General features: G+C 38.5%; 1 protein-coding gene across 3 annotated transcripts in view; it reads left to right on the top strand.

Moving 5' to 3' along the window:
• Positions 1-25,637, top strand: part of Sgce (sarcoglycan epsilon) — a 70,323-nt gene that overhangs the window by 32,040 nt on the left and 12,646 nt on the right. For 2 of the 3 annotated variants that reach the window (XM_052173207.1, XM_052173209.1), the window contains exons 4-9: positions 2,133-2,205; positions 6,374-6,572; positions 19,439-19,601; positions 22,266-22,477; positions 23,418-23,444; positions 24,150-24,338. In XM_052173207.1, the coding sequence (XP_052029167.1) occupies positions 2,133-2,205; positions 6,374-6,572; positions 19,439-19,601; positions 22,266-22,477; positions 23,418-23,444; positions 24,150-24,338 (863 nt within the window). The remainder of the gene's footprint in view (positions 1-2,132; positions 2,206-6,373; positions 6,573-19,438; positions 19,602-22,265; positions 22,478-23,417; positions 23,445-24,149; positions 24,339-25,637) is intronic. The other variant, XM_052173208.1, reaches the window with a different exon arrangement.

The following is a 25,637-nucleotide window of genomic DNA, read 5'->3' as shown; positions in this document are numbered from 1 at the left end:
AACCTTTTTATAGACTGCCAATATATCTACATAGTGTAATAAGCCTAGTGTTTTAATTTATCCTATTAATTTGGTCATGTTTTATATATCTCAAGCTGTATTTAATTATAGAAAATTATGAATTAATCCACTCAGTAACTATATAGCTAAAATATTTAGATTTTACACATCTGAAACTGATTAGGTATTATTTTAGAAACAGAAGGATCGAAAAGAAAGCCTCCTCTCTCATGCTCTGAAGCCCTTCACATCTTTGCAGTAGGTAAAATTTGATTGAGGTCATTACAGTACTTAAATATCTTATTAGAAGTAAGAGAAGGCACTCTACATTCTGATAAAGCTGTAAAAAAAATTAAGCATTAGTTATACATTCAGATAATAAAATTCTTCCTCTTAATATGAAATATCCTTCACTTCCCCCAGTATGCTGTAGTTTAAAAAGAGCCAAAAACCAACCAAACAAAAGCCAAACACACACACACACACACACACACACACACAGAGAGAGAGAGAGAGAGAGACAGAGAGAGACAGAGAGAGACAGAGGACAGAGAGACAGAGACAGAGAGACAGAGAGAGACAGGGACAAAAACAGAGAGACAGAGACAGACAGACACATACAAAAGCAAACTTACAAGAGTTTATAAAACTTGCAATAATGAAATTTGTGACAACTAGGGAAGATTAGCCAAAAATATTGTTGTTAATTTAAAATATCTATTATCAGTCAAAACCTCACTGTAACAACACATTGGAGTAGACTAGTCATCTTTTTTTCCACTGAAAATATGATTATGATTATTTGGGGGAGTAAGGCAAATTAATTAATTAGCATAAAATAATTATGTATGTTAATAGGAACAGGCTAAATTTTAATCACAAAAATTCCCAAGCACAACCTTTTTTTTTTTTTTTTCAGTTTTTCCATTTGCTCTCTTAGAAAAAAATAACTCCTACTTAATGTTTGGTAGCTAATCTTAAGGTTACTGTTTAATATGAGCCTCACTGATCATGTGTCTCTAAGGAAGGAGGTGGCAAATCTCATGGAATTTTGACAAGTTGGAGAGAGAGAAACTCCCTTAACTGTGGGTTGGTGTGCTGTTCAGAATAAATATTGTCAAAGGTTTGAAGTTATTCAACCCCCTCATTCTGATCCTCACTGTTGTAACTCTCAGTGTTTCTGATGATTATAAACCGCTTCTCTAGATGGTCCTATTGCTATGTCAGCATCTTTGGTGCTTGTTCAGTGCACAGGGGGCTCGTAATAGGTGAATCCAGTTTTCTTCTACTCTTCTGTTTGATGTCACCAACAGCTGTGGTCATGCCAGAAACCTAATGCTGGGACTCTTAAGCCTCTGACACAGTCATTTGGTATTGTCGAGGTACTACGGATGGGTCTGCACCATTTAATGCCTGTTCCAAAGTTAGTCATGACTTCCTCGAGTTCTGAGGCCACAGCCTTTGCCTGGTCTGTGTCTGGTAGCTCTTTCTCAGTTGACTTGAATATAAGCCCCTGCAAATGTTTACTAACATTTGACCATATGAAGATGCCAATTGGTGGTTTTGAGCATGTGCCCTGAGCTTTATAGACTATTACCCTTGCTGCTTTACTCATCCTGAGGTGTATTTATTTACATAATGAAGGGGCTACTTGCATCTTTTGACTGGTTGTTGTGCAGTTTAGCACTGAATGCAACATAGATCTGCTTGGTCTAAAACATATGTTTTGTGATGATTCTTAAATTTACCAGCATGCTCAGTTTGTTTGTTTTTGTTTTTGTTTTTGTTTTGTTTTGTTTTGTTTTTCAGTCTTAGTATTTCACCAGTAAGTTGCTTTGTCCTTTTTCTGGTGACATGGGTACATTGCCCCCTGTGCCTAACAGCTTTCTACCAATGAGTTTTTCTCTATTTAATCTTTTATATTGGCATGTTGAATAGACCTGGTTAATTAATTATTTTGTGATAATATTGCTAAAAGTCTTGGGTTCCTATTGCTCAGGAAAGGAAATGTTCTAGGTATATCAGCAAATAAGAAAAACAGAAAGGACAATAATTTATTTTTATTTTGTCTTTAATGAGTTGCATTTTACTAAACATTTCATGCTCTAAACTTGCCTTTCCTATTCTAATAGATAACTGCCTACAATAGACGTACCTTTGAGACTGCAAGGCATAATTTGATAATTAATATAATGTCAGCAGAAGGTAAGTCTGGAAAATATGTCGGTGATCATTTCTTACTTATGAGAAGGATTTCAATGTGCTTATAAACATACAGTATAGCCATGGATTGTAAAGTACCACAAGCTTAATGCAATTGAGGACATAGTAAAATGTAGGAAAGACATATAAGCCATTGAAGCTTTCTATAAAAGTGGTGTGCTGTGGGGAAAACCAGGATAGTGCTTCACCAGATGCCCTGCTGACTTCTTTAAGCTCTGCTGCATCAGTGAGTGAAGTAATACTAAGAGAGCTTCCCCTGGGTCTTTTCTAAAGCCTGAGAGTTAAGTCTAAGAACACACGGTGGTAATTAGATAGTTTCATATTTAACTTTAGAGTAGTTGTAAGTAGTTGTTTCACTTCAGGTGAAGATAAACTGAGACTCAGGGGCTTGAGGTACACAATTTGCTAATTAGCTCAATTTGCTTATTATCTCAATAATTGTCAGAGTCCATCAAGAGCTTAGAGAAACATACTTTTGAAGGTCAGGGACACAGGAAATATTCTTAAAAATTTATGCTCTCAATTATTTTGAGCCCATTTTGGCATAGAATAGGAAACTTTAGTGACCCTACCATCTTGAGAGGTTCACAGGAAGATAAATAGCTGAGAGGGACTAGAAGAGGCAAGCGGGAAAAGATTACTACCCCATATCCAAAACTCAAGGTTTCAATTGGTTTTTGTTTTGTTTTATTTTTTTTAAGATTTTATTTATTTCATGTATGTGAGTACACTGTCGCTGTCTTCAGACACACCAGAAGAGGACATCGGATCCCATTACAGATGGTTGTGAGCCACCATGTGGTTGCTGGAAATTGAACTCAGGGCCTGTGGAAGATCAGTCAGTGCTCTTAACTGCTGAGCCATCTCTCCAGCTCCCTTTATTTTTTTTTTAAAGGCAGGATTTCTCTGGCTGTTCTTGAACTTGTTCTTGTAGACTGACCTTGACCTCATAGAGATCTACTTGTTGCATTAAATGTTAAGAAAGAGAAAATATTTTAGCTACCATTAGAAAATCATGGGCTAATAATCTCTATGCTTCTGCCAGTGAAGGCCTTGACAGGAAGGGAATGGTTACAGATCTATCTTTACCCCTGAAAAAGAGCAAATAAGAGTTTATTCTCCATCGGGACTTGATGGTTCTGTTTATTGGTAGAAAACAAACAGGCAGTAAGCATTTTGCCAGAACCTAATGTTTTGAAATTCATGACAACTCAATCTGGGTTAAAAGTTGCCCTTTGACTGTATAAAAGAAAGCACTATCTAGTCCTTTGACAATGTGTACTTGCAGGAGACTGCTTAAATTCTTGAACCACCTTCCCTGGGTCTTTCCCTAAGTGTTTTAACAGTACCAACTGTAGACAACTGTGACAGGTTAAAATGTAAAGTGTTCTGTATATGAAAACAAGTACAAAGCCTGGTTTTATGGGCCTCCACCCCGTGCTTTTTGAGGCACCCATGGCTAAGGGAGATTGGTTCTGGACTTAATTAGGATTGAATTTTTCTTTCTAGTTTAACATATTCCTGTATGGGAATGCCAAGTGAGCAGAGTCGTTGGTCTTTTCCTTCCCATGTGTGGGTTCATGGTTGAAGTCATGTATTTAAAATGTGGTGGCTTTGGGCCCTTGAACCTTATAGTTAAAGAGACCAAGTCGTTGACACTAAGAGATCTCGGTCCACAGTCGGACCTTCTTCCCTCTCTAGCAGAGGCTGTAGGGAGTGTGTTTAGAACCTATTCTAGGAGCTATTGTCACATGAAGATCCATATTCTTGTATACTTGTAGTTCCTGATGTAAGAACGAGTACTACACAGCAGGAGGGCCCCAAGCACTTAGGGACTGGTTACCTGCACAAAGTAGTTCAAAACTGTGTTAGGGAGGGAGCGGGAGAAGGGTTATTTGGACTTTAGGCAGATCTGCTCCACTTCTTTTCTACCTAAGGTTAAATGACCCCAAAGAGTATGAAAACCACAAAACTAAAAAGGTCATGAATCCGTCCTTGTCAGTCTAGACAAGATTCATATGCGTTTGAGAATGAACATCTTTGAACATGGCCTTCACTCATGCTGTTTGTCCTGGGTAAGGGTTAGAAAAAGGAACAACAAAGTTGTAAATCAGAGTGATCATGCTCAGCCCAGCTCCTCGGCCAGCTCTCTCCTACTCTACCGAGTGACCTAATGGGAAATTAGTCATCTAGCCTCACACAGCATGGTGCTCAAGGAGAGTACAGAAAGTGAATCCTTAAACTGGCTTTAGCACCTCAGAGGCCTGCCACCAATCCCTTGGCCTACTGTTCTCTTGGCCTCTTTGATTTCCAAATATAGTAAGCATGGGATTTCCCTAGAGTTAGAAAGCTCCTGTGACTCATTCTGGAGAGACCTGGCAATAGTTCTTGGCCCAGTAGATAGCAGGCAAGCCGCACAGCCTAGAGCCCCAGAGGGATATGGTTGCAACCACAGGCCTTGTAGTAGATTGCAGAAAGGGATCACTGAGTGTGGCTGACTGGAAAACCACAGAGTAGTTATATTCAATTGGCAGCATTGAATAAGATGGGTTGGGTGGGGTGGAGGCTTTCTGTGTTCTTCTAGAAACTTGTAAAAACATTGAGGGGAAAAATAATTATATAACATGTCACATATCCCAAACTATATTTCCTATGACTTATAAATATTATTTCCTATACCACTGAGAAACTCTTGTTCCTCATGATTCATTTCTGTGACTATTTCTAGGCATGAGAAAGGTGTCACATCATTAAGGTACTGTAGTGTATAAAAAGGAAATGCATTTGTATAAACTGTAAATTTATATGCAAGAAGGAGAATGAAGAGACCATATTTTAGAAGGCTACAGCTGGGTTGGGCATTGAATACATTTACAAAACCGTGAGCCAAATCAGTGTCTGCTGGAGAGGAGGAAAGGGGTTCTATGAGTAGGGCCTTACAGAGCTGTCTTTAGCAGTGGTCACCACCTGCTACTGGGCTCTGGAGAAAACCCTACAGCCAGAGTTGGCTCCCTCACCAAATCTCTGGTATCTAGTGTCCATTAATATCCAAGACACTTCCAAGAAGGGAGGTCATGAAGATGTCAGGTGCTTGTGTATTTTTATCTTCCATTTATGAAACAAGAGTAGATTAATTTCCAAATTCATGAGTTTTGTTGAAATAAATTAGAGGATGGACATAGTATAATTAGTATTAGAGATGTGAAGTCTGATTAGACCTCAGAAGTATTCAAATAACCAACCTTTTCATGATAAAATATGGGCCAATGTTTTAATATTTTATAAGTTTTTGCCATATGTTTGTAATCTGATAAGCATGTTCTAGACAAGGTTTTCTAGAGACAAATTAGATGAAATAAATTCAAATTACTGCACATTTCTGACTGTCTCTGAAGATAATTTTCCACTGAAAGTATAAGGGAAAATACAAGCCCCTGGTGACTTTCCCACTGTTATAATCTACATGAATCTCTTCATGGGTTCTGTTTCATAGATAGTTATCAAATTAACTCATTGTTGCAGAAATAGTATTGTGTAAGAAGAAAACATTTTTAATTAAAAAAAACTAATCTAAGAAACATTGTTAGTAACCTAAGATTAACACCCGAGAAAACTGAATTTTATATACATTTTAAAAAATTTAAGGAGATTTTTAGTGAATTTTTTTGGAAGAAAACCCACCAGGAATTGGCTCCTGGATCCCTTTGGCTACTCAAATCTGAAAGCTCACAAATCCCCCAGATGAAATGGCATTGCTTTTACATATGACCTGCATACAACCTTTCCTATGTGGACCATTCTACCTTATGTATTATACCTGGGCAACGTTCTTTAGTACCTCCAGCTGTCCTGGAGCTCACTGTGTTGACTAGACTGGCTTCCAAGATTTCACAGAAATCTTCCTGCCTCTGCCTCCTGAGTACTAGGATTAGTAGTGTGTACCATTGCACCCAACCCAGACATAATTTTTAAGGATGATTAGGGGTCACTGTTTAATCTATGTACTTGGACTCATGTGGCTGGAGATCTGGTAGTTCTGTATTGCTGGGTCCTGCTAGGACCATTGAAAGTCTTTGACAAATCTCAAAGTGTTCTCTTTAAGACACTGACTGCTTCACTAAAGATGTGTATCTCTTTTCACCAACACTAGAATTCCCGTTGCCATATCAAGCAGAATTCTTCATCAAAAATATGAATGTGGAAGAAATGTTGGCCAGTGAGGTTCTTGGAGACTTTCTTGGGGCTGTAAAAAATGTGTGGCAGCCAGAGCGCCTCAATGCTATAAACATCACGTCAGCCCTAGACAGGGGCGGCAGGGTGCCGCTTCCTATTAATGACATGAAGGAGGGGTAAGACAACCTTTATCTTGTTGCCTTAAATGTGGATTTTTAAGTATGGTGACTTTATCAAACTTATTATAGATGGAAGATAGCCTATTGCATTTTTCTTTCTAATAAGAAATAGATATTATGGAGATATGAACTTATAAGCAATTTTCCATATTGACAAAGAGATAGCATCAGCAGTTCCTTCGGTCACACAGTACCAGGGTCCTGTGAATCTAATTGTAGATCAGAACCGACACCATAAATTATAGCACTAAGCCTTTTGTACCTTCGGAGACAAGCTGCTTATTTAGGGCCATGCATTTCAAAGGAAATTGATGCCCAGTTTTCAGCTGGAGGACTCGCTGCGTGCCCGAGCTTTATTCTAGGAAACTATTTCTTCGCCTTTCACATTCTTTCCACCATGTGTCCGTGGCTGATGGCCGAAGTGCATTTGAAACCCATGCCTGTGACACAGGGGCCAAAAGCTTGGCCTTGTCACTCACAAGCTGGGTGACATTGCACAAATGCGGAACCCCTCTATGCCTCAACTTCCTTCTCTGAACCCTTGGAGCTGACATTCTCTCTCAGGCTCCTGAAAGCAGTTAAATGAGACAGTGCATTTGAAATGGATATGTCAACCCTCAAGCCGCGCCAGAGTGTGACCTGTGTGAGTGAAAACACTCCTGTTGGAGAGTTGAAAACGCTGGAGTCAGTATCACACCAAACTTCCATCTCTAATTTTTTTTTATTATCTGTAGGCTGATGGAGAATTGCTTCTCATTCAATCCTGTGAAAGTGCAGTCTGTGGAATAAATCACCATTTGCTCCATATACCCCGCTTCTAACTCTCCCTTCTCCCATAATCCTGGTAACACTTCTTTGCAGGTGATATCTAGAATTAACTAGGATAACTGGATTCGTAAGAATCAGATTTCAGGGCAGCTTAATGGAGAACTTGTTTGGAAATAACAGAAAAGATCCCAAATACACATAAATGAAAGTCTGAGAGGGGTAGGCAGGAGCCAGGCGGAGGGAGGCAGTGGTCTGTGAAGTTCAACTTAACATTGCAGAATTAAGTTTTATCTTGAATGGTATAGCAGTGGATTTTGAGGTCAGCCAAGCACACGTAGGAGAGCTTTGAGGAAAGTGGTGGGCTTATCTCTTGTCTAAGTGCTGGTTGGCTCTCTCTATGAAACATAAACTCTAGAGCTTAAATTTTCACTGTGGAGTTACAATGTGGAGCTCTTTCTCCCCGAGTAAATTAAAAAGCATAACCGTGGAAAAGGGTGAGCGGGAGGGTCCCCTGAAAACGCTCTTCCACTATACACCCCCTTTTCAACAGTTCCCTTAATATGTTCCAAGATGATTGTTCAAACAACGGCCAGAGAGCATTAAGAAGTAACAGCGTGAGCACCAGCACTGGTTGCTGTCTCTTTTCTGGGTTTGCCCCTTCTCCAATGAGTAGAGCACGCCTTCATGTTAAGATGTGAGCTCAACCTAATTCTATTAAGCAGATACCTAACCCAAATACCAACCCAAAGCAGAACTTTCCAGCTATGCCCAGCCTGAGAATGTCTGGTAAAGTATTATTTAAAATGTACACGATAGATAGGTTTCTGGCCTTGGATACCCTCTAGAGATTTTGAGTATTTGAGCTGGGCCTGAGCATGTGACTCTAAAATAAGAACAGAATCTTGGCCCTCCGAGTCCTTGTTGAGAGTTCAGTCATTAGCTAGCTGTCTGAGACACCTGCTTGAGGGCAGTCTACCCTGCCGGCTATTTGAGAGGGCCCTCCCCATGGCATTCACTTAGACTCTTGTCTCAGATCCCTGCCCAACTTGAAATGCTTTCCATGAGCTTTAATTTAACGTTAAGCCTTAACCTTTGCAAAGCATGCATAGGAGAAGTCTTTTAAAATAGTGTTTCTATAAATTGTACCCAATGCCAGCTCTGTTCCTCCGATATCTCCATGCAAGCCCCAGGGAAATAAGGTCCTACTTGAGAAACCATTGCAGGAGAAAAGTGTGTCCCTAGGAATGGTTTTGTATATTTACTTTAGTTGTTACATAAAGTTGTGATAACCAATTCTCTTTACCCACATTGCCATATTACAAGTAAATGCTACATTTTCCTCAGTGCTATGGCTTTCTTTCTTTTTAATGATATATAGTGTATATGTGTAATTCATTTAATATTCTTTTAAATGATGTATATTGTGCATGCATAATGTACTTAATACATTTTTAAATGATATATAGTGTGTATATGTAATTCACACAATGTACTTTTTGCTCTCACCTTAAAAAAACCATGAGTTCTAAATATACTCAAATTGATATATAGAAAATATAAACAGGGAAGGACTGAATTAGCCAAGGAATTTCAGATATTGCTTTTCTATAATCTTATTTTAAAAAATAATGCGTATGCTTTGGTAATAGTAATTAAGAAACTAATGAATGTGTTTTCCTAACACTTAACATAAATCGTGTTCCAAGATTTAAAGGAAAAAATAAAGATCTTTATGAAAATAATGGGTTTTTTGTTTTGGTTTGGTTTTGGTTTTTTTGGATTTTTTTTTCTCATGGCGGCCACCACAATCTGCTGATGACATATGACTTTTCTGTGCTTGGTGTGTATAGTGACATAGCCAAAGGTGGCTTAGAGTTGTTCATAGTAGAAGACTCCTTTACGCCAATCTACAGCCCAAAGCGCCACTAAATGCCAGGCAACAGAGCCCACTGTGCAGCGTCACAGCGCCTCCTTAGTGATGAGCATTTTTGCATCTCTACAGGACTCGCTGACAGCTTTCAAACTTCTTCTAAGTCAAACAGAAAACAATTATAAAGATTTACTTCAAAGTGAGTAAGCTTCTGCAAAGGAAGGCTGAGCCCTCTGAAAAGATTAATTTTCACTTGCCAGACTTGTAACCCCAAAGCAACGGTGTATGGACTCGGTGCTGCTTTTGCTCCTGACATAGAGCCAAGGGCTAAGGGCTCATAGATGTATTTAGCCTGGGATAAAGCTGGTGGAAAGAAGAGCAGGGTCATATTTCATGCTAGTTTCATATTGTAACTGCCAACCGCGGCTGAGTGATGTGGTGTAAATGGCGACTATGAAGGGAATGATGGGGTGTGAGGATTAAAGACGATGCTCGCTTTTCATAGGAGATTGTCAAACCTATTTCCTTTGGTGACCAAAGCGTGCAGATCTAACCTCAATCAGTAGCAGAAAAGCTGTCCTCATTTATTCTCTTGGCCATTTCATAAAATGCTCTATCTAACTGAGTGAGGTTTGCCTGTATCGAAAGCCTCAGTGAGCAGTTGAGGAAGAGAAGGTTAGTGCTGCTACGTACTGTAGTGATGGAGAGTCATGATGCTGGGTCAACGTGCTCAGCTCTGAAATTGATCTCATCTTTTCCCTTCTCTGTGCATGCGTGCGTGAGTGCATGCGTGCGTGCGTGCATGCGGACATGGAGCCCCGAGATTTCGTGGGTCTCTGCTTCCCTCACATTGTGATAGTTATGCTAGAAGCTGTCAACAGCTGAACCAGATTCTCTGGAAGTTGGATGATAAGTTGGTTGTCTGGAAACAAAGGGATCACTGGAGAAAATGGTTGACAGGAAAGTTTCTGTGTTAGGCTTATCACATGTAGTGTGGAGTGAACTGAGGTGGAGTTTAGGAGAGAGCGGTGCAGATTTCGGGTGTCCAGGAGCATCAGATATGGATTCTGGGTCATCTGAAATCCACCCAGCATGTCTGCTCCTTACCTCCTTCCTTCGATCTTTCTTTACTCTGTACCAGTTCTCACAGAATTCAGAGCTAGCGTGTTCTGAGGGTCTAAGAGCAAGCCATACATTTCCTTTCCTTAGTAAGAAAGCTATGTATTTTGACTGTTGCTTTTTTTGGTCATTTTTTATGTTTAATTGATATGAGGAAATTCACTGCAAACTCAAAGCTCTGGGTTAAATGGAATTTTTAATCCCATTGTATTTTTTTTTTAAATTCTGGACTTTTCTCAGTTCTTTGGTTATATATCTTATAAGTGGTTTATAAATCTTTAATTTTACATCTTATTTTAAAATTAATTATAGTTGCTTACAGATGGAAGAAGTGGGTTAAGGGACAAGATGCTACTACATTTCCCAGGATTTCATGTCCCTCAGTGATATGTAGTATACATGGATATATGCTCAAGTTGGTTTGCATCTCTGCCGGGCATAAGATCAAGAGTCAAATGTATCCCATGTTTAGGACAACTGGAGAAAACATATATTCATTGTAATCACTGTCATGCTGTTGCTGGGAAGAACAGTGTTGAATACAGTTATTTTCCTGTTTGCTGATTCCTTACATTAAATGTTTAGATGCCTCAACAAACCTGTCCTATCTCAAAGGAAAAAAAAATCTGAGCATAAAGAGTTTTCTTCAGTGTACGGGAGCTCTGGGCATGCTGAAGCACTATAGTTTATAGGACTGTAGAGCACTGGTTCTCAATCTTTAGGTCACAACTTCCTTGGAGGTCACACATCAGATATCCTTGCAGCTCAAATATTCACATTACGATTCATAGCAATAGCAAAATCTACGAGGAAGCAGCAAAATGATATTATGGTTGTGGGTGACACAACACGAGGAACAGTATTAAAGGGTCAGCACATCAGGAAGGCTGAGAACCACTGACCCAGAGCTTTGTCGTTGGTCACATGTGCCCCTCTCAACCTTTTAGGCACATTTGAAAACATATAGTTGGGTTTGACATAACAGCTATCTTCATTTTACTTGATAAGAGTTTTGTTTTAATTGTATGTTCAAAAGATATCTAAAAGGAAAACATCCCGAGAGACGTAGACTTTTTTTTTTTTACATACAGCGTCAAGCTGATATTATTAGCTATGCTCTCATGCAAAATTATCTATCAGGAAGAGCCAATGTGTCCAGAGTTGCTTACGCTACAAAAGAAGCACCAGATACACCTGTTGACCTTTGAGACAGGTCCGCTGTCTTCTGATCTTCAGCATGGCCTTTGCGGTCTGTGTTTTTAACTGGTAGATGCTGTTCAGGGTCCATTTGCTCCCTGACTCACTCAGCACCTAAGGTTCCAGGGGGCCATGGCAGAGTCTAGTTTAAGAACATTTACAAGACTGCTTGTTGCCTTGTACCTCACATGGGGTCGGCTGCTTGTGACTCAAACCTCAAGTGGTGGTAGTGAGATGGGACCAAGTGACACTTGTGTTTGCAAGTTATTTCAGGGCAACTGTCAGCAACTGATGATGGATTGAGCTGTGAGAGAAGAAGGAGAGTCAAAGACGATGGCACCGGAGTTCAAGGCTTGAGCATCTGGGGTTGCCAATCACTAGGAGAAGGAGGTGGAAGGCGCAACAGGTGGAGGTGGGGCGGGGTGAAGATGAGCTCACCTCGTAGGGATGAAAGTAACTTGGCTCGGTGCTAACGGCCATAAAAAGGTTTCCACTTCTAGGCAGCTCTTTTTAGACAGCAATAGTAAGGAATATACACACAGAGAGGCTTTACGATCTTATTTATAACATCAAAAAATTAGATGCAACTTCATGTCCAACTCTGAAATAATTGCTGAATAAATCATGTGCACTTAAAAAATTATATTGCCATAAAACCATAATTGCAAAGAGTACAATGTGGAAAATGCTTATGACGCATTAAGTGGAGAAGCAGGATACAAAATTAAATTTTAGAGATGATTGCAATTACGTTAAAACATATGCATTTGAAAAATATTCTGCAAGGTACGTTGGAAAATGAAAATGGTTATCTTGGTAATATAAATGAATTCAGTTTTTATATTCCAAGTCTCCTATATTGCTTTTAAGAGAAAAACACATTTCAAAGTACCAAAACTTCTTAGGCTTATTTATATTAACTTTAGCTGAATTAATCTAAAAACTTACTAATTATAAATGCAAATCACTGTCATGTTTGAGCAAGAAGGCTCTTAGCAGTTGTGAGAAATGCATTTGTCTCTGTTTATGAAAATACTTTGCAGTTATCAAGAAAAAAATGTATGGCATTGGGCAGGCAGTTAATAAGGAGATGAAAATTGGTTTTGTGAATCTGAAAAGAAGTGACTTTTAAAAACAAAATATATATTGAGCACTTAACTTTCCCAGGGATTTCTTAAATCTTCTTGTGTTCTGAAATTTTTACCTTGATCTTTAACTTACTGCATTATGTACTCTTTATTTTCCCTAAGGTAATAGGGAAATAAATTGTTCGCTGTTTAAATTGTCCCTGACATTAAACTTAAGACCTAATGCAAAATACAAAGAGATTTGTGCAGTCAGTTCCAGATCAGTTGTCATCTCAAATGTGGCTGGGACATCATGCTTACACTGACACAGTTTTGAATTTTTCACATTACGGTTTTTCATTTATTCTGCCTTAAAATACAATAGCACTGATCTAGGAGTGGTGGCTCACATCTTTGACACTTGGGTGGTTGAGGCTGGAGGATTGCTGTGAGTTTGAGCCACACAGTGAGCTTATAGCCAGTCCAGATTGTAAGAATGTGATCCTGTCTGGAAAAAAAAATCAAATAACTTCTTTATTAAGGTAGAATTCATATAAGACTCATTTTACCCATTATGATCATTATACTATAGGCCAGATCATTTTAGCATCCCAGAGCTCTGAACACCCATCCCTGTGTACATCAGTAGCCACTTACTACCAACAACCTAACTTTTTGTCAAACTCTAGCTTACTTGGCTGATTCTTCTCCTTTATCTTTCTTTGGGAGTTCCCCATAAATGAAATGGTACAGCATGTGGGTGTTGGCAACTGGCTTTTTCACCATTTAACATAATGGTTTCAAGTTGCATCCATATTGTAGAAAAAAATACTTCATTTTGTCTTATTAGGTTAGTGAATGATACAATGTTAATGTGGCCACAGTCTTTTGCTTATTCATAAATTGACAAGCCTTTGGGTTATCTTCACTGTTTTACTATGAGAAATGTTACTGCTGTGAACATCAGCTATACATTTTGCATAGAGATCTCTTTTCTCCTAGGCATATCCATGGGAATAGAGTTTCGGAGTCATCTGGTGACCCTGTATGTAACCTCTTGGGGAACTGTTAAGCTGCCTTCCCAAAGCCTTGAGCTGTTTCACATTCCCAGCAGCAGACCAGGAGGGATTTGATTCTTCTACATTCTCCCCAGCACTAGCTTCCAGCTTCCTTTCTGATTACCATCATCCTGGCAGGAATTAAGTGGTATCTCCTTGTGGATTTGACATCTCTTTTACCAGTGACCAAGGATGCTGGGTATCTTTTCACATATTTTTTGTGTGCAATGCAAAGGAAAAATTCCTTTGCAGTTCTTCTTTGGAGATATGTCTGTCCAGACCCTTGGTCATTCTTTAAACCAGGCTGTTTGTCTTTTTACGATGTGAGAGTCCTTTACATATTCTAGATGCAAGTCACTTAACAGATACGCGATTTGTAAATAACCCCTTTGTAACTTATCTTTACTTTCTTGCTGTTGCTCTTTGAAGCATGAAATGTTTTAATTTTGATAAAGCTCAGCTTATCTAGTTTTTATCCTGTCACTGCTAGAGCTTTAGATGTCAAAGCTAAAAAAAAAAAAAAAAAAAAAAAAAAAAACCATTGGCTAACCCAAGGCCACAAGGATTTATGCCTATTTTTCTTCTTAGAGTTGACAGTTTGAACTCTTGCATTTAAGTCACAGTATTCATTTTTAAATAAACTGATTTTTAGAGGAATTTTAACTCCATAACAACGTTAAAGAGAAAGATGCTAAGTATGCCACTGTTCCCACACATTTGCGGCTCCCATGATTATCATTATCTTTTGCCAGAGTGGACAGGACAGGACAGGACAGCGTCAGCCATAGTGCATAGCTTACATGAGGGCTGTAGGTTTGGACGAATGTGCATGGCATATGTACATTCTAGTGTATCAGAGAGAGGGTTCCGCTGCCCTGAGAATCATCTGCATTCCATCTCTTCATCTTTCCTATTCCATTGCCCTTAGTGGCCATCTCATTACCCTCTCCACAGTGTGCTTCTGGCATGGCCGACGGCTCGTCCAGTTGGTATAATCCTGCATGTGCCCGTTCTGTATTCTTTCATTAGTAACGGCACTTCAGCTCCTTTTGGTTGATAGCGCCTTCCCTTTCCTGTGTGTGCCGAATAATACTTCATTTTCTGGATGTGCCACAGTTACCCGTTCACCCACCGAAAGACGCACACATCGCACTTAGCAATTATGGGGCCAGTGTATTCTTTCTTCACGTATGTGCATGTTTTTATGTGGATCTAAGTGCTGGCTTCTTTTGCTAAGAGCTGGGCCCTAGGTTAAAATACGCTTAACGCCTTGCGAAGAGCTCAAGCTGATTTTAAATTGGCTGTACCACAGTTTGTTACTCCAGCTAGTCACAAAAGTTCTGCTGTAGCTCGTGTATTTCAGTGTTTATTCATTATGATCGCCCAGTGATGCCTCAGTCAGTTTTTCCCTAATAATATGTGATGTAGGACACCTTTCCACGTTTATTTGCTCTCGGTATCTTGGTCAGTTCTGTATTACGGTTCTTCTCCTTTAAAAAAGTATGTCTTTAAAAAAATTATTCTTTGTTTAGTTTTTTTCTTCCTTCCTTCCTTCCTTTCTTTGTTACCCTCCTTCTACCCATCCTTCCTTTTTTCCTTATTCTGAGACAGTCTCAAACTGGGCTTGAACTCACTAGCTGGGAATGTCTTTGGATTCCTGATCCTTTTGTTCCCACTTCCCGGATGCTGGGCTTACAGATAGATGTCTGTGGCCAAGCCAGGTTTATGAGGTGCTAGAGATGGAACCCAGCACTTGGGCATACCAGGCAAACACGCTCCCATGTGAGCTATCTCCCCCAGTCCTGGGACACTTTTAAATCAGTTTAGTTTTATTATTGGTTTATGTTTGATAACAGCTTTTTATGATATAGGGGGCTTGCAAATATTTTCACCCAGGCTCCTGAAAGTTTTCTTGACAATTTGTTTAATGTGAGAGAAAATTTAAATTTCTCCTCCCTTTATTATTTTTTTAAATCAATTCCTTTACTTCATGAATTACAGCCTTAACACTTTGTTTTGGAAAATCATTTTGTATTTCTCTGTGTTACGTTTTTGCGATTTGTATTTGCCTTTGTTGTTCCTTCTGAGGGCACCCTTGTGAGGAATACAAGGTACATAAGGCTCAGGTGTAGATTTTTTAAAAAAAATGTATACATTCATTTGTTCTGGCACCATCTGTTGAAAAGATTAATTTACATTAGTCTATTTGTCCCCGTGTTACATCAATTAACCACATGTGTGTAGGGCTGTTCCTACACAAGCTTCTGCTGCCTTAATTACTACAGCTTTGCTACAAGTGGAGTAGTTTCAGTCCTCTGACTCTGAGCTTCTGTTTCAGTATCCTGTTTGATATTCGGAGTCTTTTGTCTCTCTCCCTGAGCTTAAGAACCATTTGTCAAGATCTACAGAGTAGACTACCAGGCTTTGATTTGGCATTTCATTGAGATTATAGATGAATTTGGAAAAAGCTTTCACTTTTACAATATTGAGCCTTCTTGATAAAGACAATAAAGGGTTTCTCCCTTGATAAAGGGTTTCTCCCCTTTAATTTTGTTTTCTTATTTCTTTCATCACGTTTTGTTTTTCTCATGTATAGTTTGAATGCACTTTTAAAAACTTTATATTTACTTAATTTTTGTTATGTCTGATGTCAATGGGATACTGCTTTTGTTTCAAGATTCGTCTGTGCTGGTATATAGAAAAATATTTTTCAATGCATTAACCTTTGTATTCTGTAAACTTGCTATAAGGAATCATTGGTTCTGAGAGGCATTTTGTCCACTATTTTGGATCTTATTGTTCTTGAGCAAAGATATTTTTATTTCTTCATCTCAGCATGCATTGGAATTCTTTTTACTCTCTGACTTCATTGACCAGGACTTTCCACTATAGTGTTGAAATGAGAAACGTCTGCGGGTTATTTTTGTTTTGTTTTGTTTTTACTGTTTTTACAGTAGCTATTGTGATTCTAAAAGGTCATATTGAGATTGGAAGCTCCCTCCACTTTTAATTTATAAGTGATTTTATTACTTATGAATGTTTGATCTTGTCAAATGATATTTCTAAATCTATTAATAACATCATTCCTTGTGTAATTCACTAACGTGATAGATTGTACTTGGTCACCTTTTATACTTGTCTTTAAACATTTTTGGATTCCATTTGCTGGTTGTTTGTTTATTTTTCATTTTGTTTGGATTTCAAATACACTCTAAACTCACAACCTAGTAAATGCAGTTCTGGTTCCCCTACTTCAGCCTGGCAAGTGTTAGATTATAGGTAGCATCTAGAAAATGCTCTCTTGGCTTTATTTTATTAAATATGTGGGGAAGCTCAGGGTGTGATTCTGTTGTTTGTCACTGTGGGCTGATTACTGCTCAGTTTTTTTTTCCGGTATTGGAGATGAATATCCTTTGTAATTGTCAATTTCATCTGCTCAATCAAATTTTGGATATGGAGATGGTTTTAGTATTCCCTGATTATCTATTTGTCTCCATGAAATCTCCTAAAGTAGAAGTTTATGTGATTGATTCTAAATCTTTCTCTTTTCTAATATTTGAATTCAGCACTATAAATTTTCCTCAATGAACTGCCTTGGCTGTTGCCCAAGACTTTTGAAAATTTACAGCATTCTTTGTATTTATCTCAAAGTATTTTAAAAAGTGTTCTTTAAGATTTGCTTTTGGAACTCGGGTTACATTGACAAGTGTAGCTGGGTCTCGTTCAGAGACTGTTCTGTGTTTTTTCTCTTTGGGATGTTTGCCTCCATTTATTTATATTTTTATTTTCCACTGGACTGATGCTGGGTTAAAGGAACTTCTGAGTAGTTCAAATGTGGGACTGGGGGAGTTTCTCCAGCTCAGGGTATAGATCTCAGTTTTAAGTGAGCCTGTGCCTTGGGGCTGAGAGTCTCATTTTCTCAGTAATTGACAGTTGGCAATTGACTGTTGTAATTAGCAGTGGGCAATTAAGTCTGGAGCCCTAATTGTCTCTCTCCCAGGTCTGCTGGACTCTTACACTAATCCCAGCACCGAGCCCCTGCTTAGTTTCTCCTGTAGGTAGGCCTTTTAAAGACCAGAATTGTTTATTTCCCTCTTGTCCTGCCAACAACAGGAACACCTCCTGTTTCCCCGAGGAGCAGAGCTAGGTCTGCCAGTGAGGACTCATAGGTTCAGGGTCCTCAATGACCAGACTGCTCTGGAGATGGTGGCTCTCAGGCTTGTCCGCGTGGACCCTCCAGCAATACCATAAGCGCTCCTGTTCCCCTCAGAGACTGTGGCCTGTAAACCTCTCTTCCAGGTGGTTGTGATTCTCCATTTTCCACTGTTGGTCTGCCCAACTCCTGGGGCATTAGTTTGTTCTAAGGCTTATTTGTCTCGAGGGCCTAAATTGTTCTTTTTTTTTTTACAGTTTACTCTTTTCGTTTGTGTGTTTGTTTTGTTTCATTAGGCTACGGTGGTGATTGCCAGTCTTCTACTGTGTTAGCTAGGTACAAAACTGGATTCTGTCTTTGATCAATTTTGACATTGATTTTGTATTTATGGCATGAGATGGTGGTGGTGGGATTTAAATTATTATTATTATTATTATTATTATTTTACATTTTCATGTGGATACCTAATTGTTCTAAGACCATTAATTGCAAATGCTATTTATCTTCCATCAGACTCTCTAGTGACAATAATCCACTTACTAAATATTAGAGTTGACTTCTAGATTTTTGGCTCTATTTCCTTGATTTCTATGTCTAACTCCACGCAGTACACACTAGCTTTGTGTTGTAGCTTTGAGTCCATTTGAAAACTTTCGTCGTGCTTCTTCCAATGTTGTTTCCTTTACTGGAAATTTTTCTTTTTCTGTCTTTTGTTTTTCTTAAACATTTGTGAGTCTCCGGATTGGCATTTGAAGTATTTCTCAAAGACAGCTGGATCCTTGGTAGACTGGCCCCACTTGATAAATATCTAATTCTTATCTTTTAAGGACAGAAGTTATAATAATTTAGATAAATTTTTGTTTTCTCCTTTTCTCTGGAAAGTTGATAAGATCCCTATCCTATAGAGATTCCCTGAGACCACTCCTGTCACAGCTGACACTGTGGTCTGTTCAATTGTTTCTCAACTTAGGAGAATTCTTCCCCCACAATGCTCAGGGTACTCTTCAAGAAAACATGTTTTGTTTCATTCTTGGTAAACAAATAATAATTTTCTCTTACCTTAACTTCTTAGCAGAAGAGAAGAGATCTGAAATGAAACAAACGCATAGGGGTCCGTCCGCCCGGAACCCTGACAGAGATGTCCAGTGAAATAATGAAGTCGATAGAGAGCTTGGCTCCTCGAGGGTGTGAGGTCAAAACTGCACTAGGAGAAAAATCAAATGAAGAGTCATTACTTACAACTATTATTTTAGGGTTAGGGTTATTTTCTTAACAAGTTTATCTGAAGGAGAATCTTAATGTATACTTACCAAATGATTGGAACATGTAGCACTTAGCTGGTTTGAATTCAATGAATGCATGAAATATAACTTCCAGGCCTTCATATAGAATAGAAAGAGTGCCCGGTACACCTAAGCACTCAGTAAATATTGGTTGAATACAAAAATGGGCAACAGAAGGCCCCTACATGAATCACTGCTTTGAAAGCCCAGGCTCCTATCTTAGAGATGATTCTAGTTAATCCTTCAATTCAAAAGGATAAATCCTGCTTTCAGGGGTAAATTGTTTTTTTTTCCCCCAGTGTTTTCAATTTTCCTAAAGGATAACATGAGAGTTTCATATTTTTCCAGTGTTTATGTCATGGTTGGTGCCGACGTTGCATTTTCTTCTTGTTTACGAGAAGTTGAAAATCCACAGAATCAGTTAAGATGCAGTCAAGAAATGGAGCCTGTGATAACATGTGATAAAAAGTTCCGAACTCAGTTTTACATCGACTGGTGCAAGATTTCACTGGTGAGGTTTTTTTGTTTTGTTTTGTTTTTTTAAGCTTTGCTTTTGCAAATGTAATTAGCAATGGTGTAACTGGAAATACCATTTGACTGGAATCTGAATTGCTGCTGGAAATAAATCCTAGGTTTTCTTTGTCAACTCTGTGGACTTCCTTGACTTGAAGGATTTGGCAAATCAGATGATGGTACATCCATTTAAGGAAGAGCCTCGCCACCTCTGTGCTCTACACTTGATTAGTTTCTGAGGCTGGATTAGCTTGGCGGGTGGTCCAAACTAGGCTTTGGATATCCAGGATGCTGTTAATGCAGCCGACACTAGGGAGCCAATGTGGTGTGTGCAGAAGGTCTCCGTAAATGCGCTGCCATGAGCTCACTTTTGCAGGGGAAGAACAGGGCACAATGACTGTACAGATAAAGAAAGCTGTGTTCTGCTGTGACCCAGTGCTCTACAAACTCAAATGACTGAACTTAGCAGACATAGGACAGCGCTAAGGAAGAATATTTTGCCTATGGCCTTAAAAATAAATGTATCAACTCAAGTTTCTTTTAAACCACCTTAAAATTGCTTTATTGGTTAAATTGATTCTTTTACAAACATGCAAACAGGTCTTGAATTTGAATGCTAAAAAAAAATGCAAGTGGTTTCACACACACATACCTGTAAGAGACGTATACTATTTCGAGTTTTCTATAGCATATGGCTTCTTTGTCTTTCTGTACAGTATTTTGATCTTATGTGGATTCTTTGATGTTTTTAGGACGTTTAATGGTTTAAATGATCTTTCGATTTAACTTCTGTCAACTTTTTATGATTGATAGTGAATGATTTAGATCTAAGTTTAAAACTGACGTTGGAGCAAAGTTACTGACACATAAACACAGCTGTCACTTCATGTCTTAGAGAGGTGACTGCAGGCAGTTTTCCAGGCTTGGTGTGGGCCGGAAGAGCACATAACTAGCGTTGCAAGGCGTAGCACTCCCTGTGGCTTTTCTCCCTCTATGCTTTTCCTCCTGCACCTAAGAAAAATGATAACCCTTTCATTTAACCTTCTTAAATCTATACACATTTATATATGTATACACACACACACACATACACACCACACACACACACACACACACACACACACACACTCACACCTGCATACTGTGGTTTATATCCAATCTCCAGTAAATAGTAATGTTATAGAGGTCAATATTTCGGTCACAGTGTTAGTTGCTAAGGCTGTGAGGGAGCAATTAGGATTGTGACTTACACACATTCCTCTCAGCAACCAGGAGACATCAGGGCTCGCCAGCAACATTCTGCTCATGGCTGTCCTGTTACGTGAATTTATGTTTAGCAACACTGTCTGACTTCTAAAAGTTAAAAATTGTTTGGGGTTTGGAAGTTTCCATGGCAAGGCTTGGCTTCTAGAACTGAAAAGCTTGAGCAATTTCATTTTAATTTTATATGTAACCATATTTATTTAGATGCCACATCATTCCACAAGGATATTTCTTAAATATGTTTTATATATATGGAGGCTTAAATAAAAGAGTCGTCGGGCTGGGGCTGGGGGCAGTGGTGCATGCCTGTAAGCCCTGTACCCTTTAAACTTGAGGCCTGCCTGTTCTACCTAGGGACTTCCAGGCCTTCCAAGGCTACATTTTACCTAAAAATAAAATAAAAAATAAAATAAATTAAAATAAAGATAAATAAGAGTCATATAGCAAGTATAAAATATTTTTAAGTAAAAACAATCAGGACTTAAATTTTAAAAAGCATAAGGTTATGTTGGACAACCAGTTTCCTAATTCTATGAATAAAAAAAAAAACACTGTAGGAAACGGAGTTATTTAGCCTTCTTCAGAAGGAGGCAAAGGACTGATTTTTCTCTGGGCACTAAAGGCTTGGCTAGCAGGGCAGAATGGGCAGGTGGAGTTTTCCAGCAGAGACTGTTGAATAAGGCCGCAAATAATCCTCATACCATTTTTTTTAAATCATCAAATGAAACAAATTTCACATGCCTTTTTGCTGCCCTTCAGCAGAGAACTCAGTAGAATTAAATGTAGCACAATGAGGGCTGATGGGTAAATATGGGATGGGGTTGGGGAGGCGCAGTGTGCATCAAACACAGTAAAATCAGCACAGTTACATCACTGGGTGGGGGTGTGTATGTTCTGCTCGTCCTAAAATTAATGTTAGCCACTTTGCAGAAAGATGGAGTTGGACACGGGAAGTTGTCTTTTCTTTTTGTATTTCCCCTTTTCTACTTCATGAACCTTACAAACCATCCCTATACACTGCCTTACCACCAAGTTTGTTAAACATTTGCACTAGATGCTGCTCCTAAAAAATTTACATACTGGTATCAACAACTTCTGCTTTGCAACCAGTAAGCAAACACACACACACACACACACACACATACACACACACACATCTTGAATACACATGGGTATGTGTGTGCTGTGTAAGCAAGAAGGATAGGGAAGACAGGCCAAGAGAAAGTATTTACTATTTTTATTTGTATTAGCTCCAATAAAGAATAACAAATCAGAATGATAAAGTAATTAGAAAACTAAGGTAATTTGTCAAAGACTATTTTGGTATATCTAGATCTTAAAATCTCCTAATGTTGGTAGTGATTAATTTGATATGCAATTGTCTTTTTTTTTATATCAGGTTGATAAAACAAAGCAAGTGTCCACCTATCAGGAAGTGGTTCGTGGTGAGGGCATTTTGCCTGATGGCGGGGAGTACAAGCCCCCTTCGGATTCTTTGAAAAGCCGAGACTATTACACGGATTTCCTCGTTACTCTGGCTGTGCCCTCGGCGGTAGCACTAGTGCTTTTCCTAATACTCGCTTATATCATGTGCTGCCGACGAGAAGGAGTGTGAGTACTTTCAAACGCTAATAAAGAATTGGCAAACCCGCTAAGACAATGATATAGACGCGTCCATTAAAAGCAAACTTGCATCCAGTTCATAAAACACACTGTTAATGAATTGAAATTTTGTTCGGATCAAACAGCAGTACTTTATTCCTTTAAAAGTGAATTAAAGTAGTTGTGAGTTTAGCTAACCAAATTAGGGGCCAAAATTACTTTATTCAGAAATGATTAAGGCTAGATATAAATTCATGATGGAAAAACAGTCCCAAGAATAATTGAGGCTAGACACTGTGGTTATGCAAGCCATCTTGTGTGAGCAGAGACAGGAGTCTATTGACATGGTAATTGCATTTAAATAAATAAATTGTCTTAGTCAGTGTTATGAAAACTGAGGGTCAGAATTCTTCTTGAAGTCATTCGGCTGTCAAACAGGGTGACACAATCTAAATGTTTAAAATATATTAAAAAAAATAACCCAGGAGTAAATTAATGAAAATAAGGTATCATTTGAGTAATGAGTCTTCCCTTCATGAATAGTTAGTACTTTCTGGACATCTATGTCAATTAAGATAATCTCCCGAGATGACTTGAAAGTCAGGGTATAACAAAGCAAAGGCTCAAAAACTCATAAAGCAGCAAGTAACAAATTCTCCATTCTTCACGTAGCCTGATTTCATTATGTCATAGAGTTTATTTCAATCAAGAGCTTGATTCTTAATCTCCATTTTTTTTCCATTTTTTTCTGTGTGTTTCTCATCAGTATTCCATTACTGTATGTGTACTCATCCAAATAATACATAACCCTGGTGGCCAATGCTGCCTGCTTGCATTTCGAGTCCCGACATCAGCATTGCCACATCCTACAGGGTCCCATGAGCTTAGAGTCTTAATGTTCCGAATATCAATGCTATTATTTAATTCATAAATTTTGTTTTGTTTCTAGGGAAAAGAGAAACATGCAAACCCCAGAGTAAGTGTCTTCTTTCCTGTTACTTTCCTTCCCATTGTGTGTCGCTTCTCAGTTACCCATCATCCTCCGCACACGTGTCTCATGCTCGCACGTTTCTTTTACCATCCCTCACAACTGACTTCATGAACCGAAAGCTGCTTTCTAAATAGAGATGTTTAGGCTGGGTAGATGCTAAAAAATAAAAAAGGGCTCAACACCTAAGGTAACCTAGATAAACATTAAACCTAAACCATTTCAGATTCAGAATATTAACATGCCTTTTATAGTATGCGATTTCCCAAAGCTGCATTTCTATAAACCGAGGACAGATGACAAGGCCTTTCATACACGTTTTCCTGAATCTGCAGTAATAACCTTCCATAAAATGAAACTCCCGTGAGTATTTATAAATGCCCCCACCAGAGGCAATAATATAAAAAGCTATCCTAGTTTTTGCTTAATCATAGAAAATAAATAGGTAACTAGTTTATGACTCAGGCTTTAATATTAACATAGCACTTCCTAGCTGAGTTTTAACTTGAGATTTGCATAAAGATATATGAGATGTATGTTTTTTTTCTGAGCTAATTTATAGAAAGCCCCCCCCCCTGAAAAAAGCAATAATGTCTTATCTTTAAAGAAAAAAATGATCTTTTCAAATAGGCAACTCATTAGGGATGGTACATCATTTTAAATATATGTTGTTTTATTTCTTCTTTTATGTAGTATCCAACTTGTCCATCACAGCTCCATTCAGAAATCTACCAAGGAGCTTCGAGACATGTCTAAAAACAGAGAGATTGCATGGCCCCTGTCTACACTCCCTGTGTTCCACCCTGTGACTGGGGAGATCATACCTCCCATGCACACAGACAACTATGACAGCACCAACATGCCGTTGATGCAGCCACAGCAGTGAGTATTCATGTGCAAGCACAGTTGCTAGCATGCATGGGGATTTAACAATATCTGTCCAAACCATAGCATTGAGCTGTTACTGGTTTTGTTTGTTCATTGTTGGAGAATACCGTAGCAAAATATCATCACTTGGCTTGACAGAAATGTAATTGAATCAGTTCAAGGTTTTTTTTTCTTTAGTCATAAAAACACATCAATATCAATATGTGAGAAATCGACACCGATAAGGAATCCAAATGTTTGTCCTAAGATGAGTCACTCTGAAAAGACAGGCAGAGGCTTAAGTATGACAGTCCCATTGTTTTTAAGAGATGATGGGTTTTGTTTAGTTAATTTGTCTTTTTCTTTAACTACTGCAGACCTATATAATCTAAACAATTTTTGTTTCTTTTTTATAAATGATTTTTTAAGTTCCTTTTTTCTTTCTCTATGATCTGTTTGTATATAAAATAAGCAACTCTGTTTGGGCTCTCAACGTATGATTATTTTTGTTTGGTTTTGTTCTTGTAAGGGAGGCTTCCCTGTACCCAGGCTAGCCTTGAGCTTCGGTTCTACTCCAGCTCCAAAGTGCTGAAAACACAAGCATGTGCCTGTGACATGTATGTCACATGTATCCCAAGATGGACATACATGTAATAATAGCCAATCTTTCAGCCAATCTTTCATGCTTTAGAGACCATGATCAGGAAGCCAGAAAGGGACTCTCTTGAACAGGTACGGGGAAGGATGAAGAGGGATTGATTGTATATGCTTAGAAACTGGTTTTTTCATATATGAAGTGGTAGGCAAAACTGTCATTTATTCCTTTAGATTGTAGCTCTTTCTTTTTTCTTTTTTAGCTTATGTTAGAATGGGCTAAATTGAGTGACTCCTAAAACAGGAAGTATTTTTCTGTCCCTTCCTATTTTTAAAGTAAATAGAATGGATAAGCAGAAAAATCTCTGTTCTTCTGTCCCTTACTCCTTCAGGTACACACACACACACACACACACACACACACACAAAAAAAAAACACACAAAACTTAATCTGAGAACCATGTTGGACATACATTTTTCTGTTGAGAGTGCTTATTTATCATTATGTAACACTGATATGCTAAATCAGATTAAACAATAATTATGTAGGTCAGTGTAAACAGTCATCCTCTGTTCATTTACCCAAAACACTTTTGAAAATATAACATAATTTTGATGAATGTTTTCTTAAATTTTTAACATCATCTAATAAGGTTTTGTAGGTCAAGGCTGTGTATGTGTCCTTCAGTGGTGGTGACATTTTGCATGCATTTGAATTCA

The sequence above is a fragment of the Apodemus sylvaticus genome, chromosome 2 (genome assembly GCF_947179515.1).
Source record: "Apodemus sylvaticus chromosome 2, mApoSyl1.1, whole genome shotgun sequence".
Taxonomy (NCBI): Eukaryota; Metazoa; Chordata; class Mammalia; order Rodentia; family Muridae; genus Apodemus; species Apodemus sylvaticus.
Note: the sequence above shows the minus strand (reverse complement) of the source record. Positions and strands in the feature narration are given on the sequence as shown.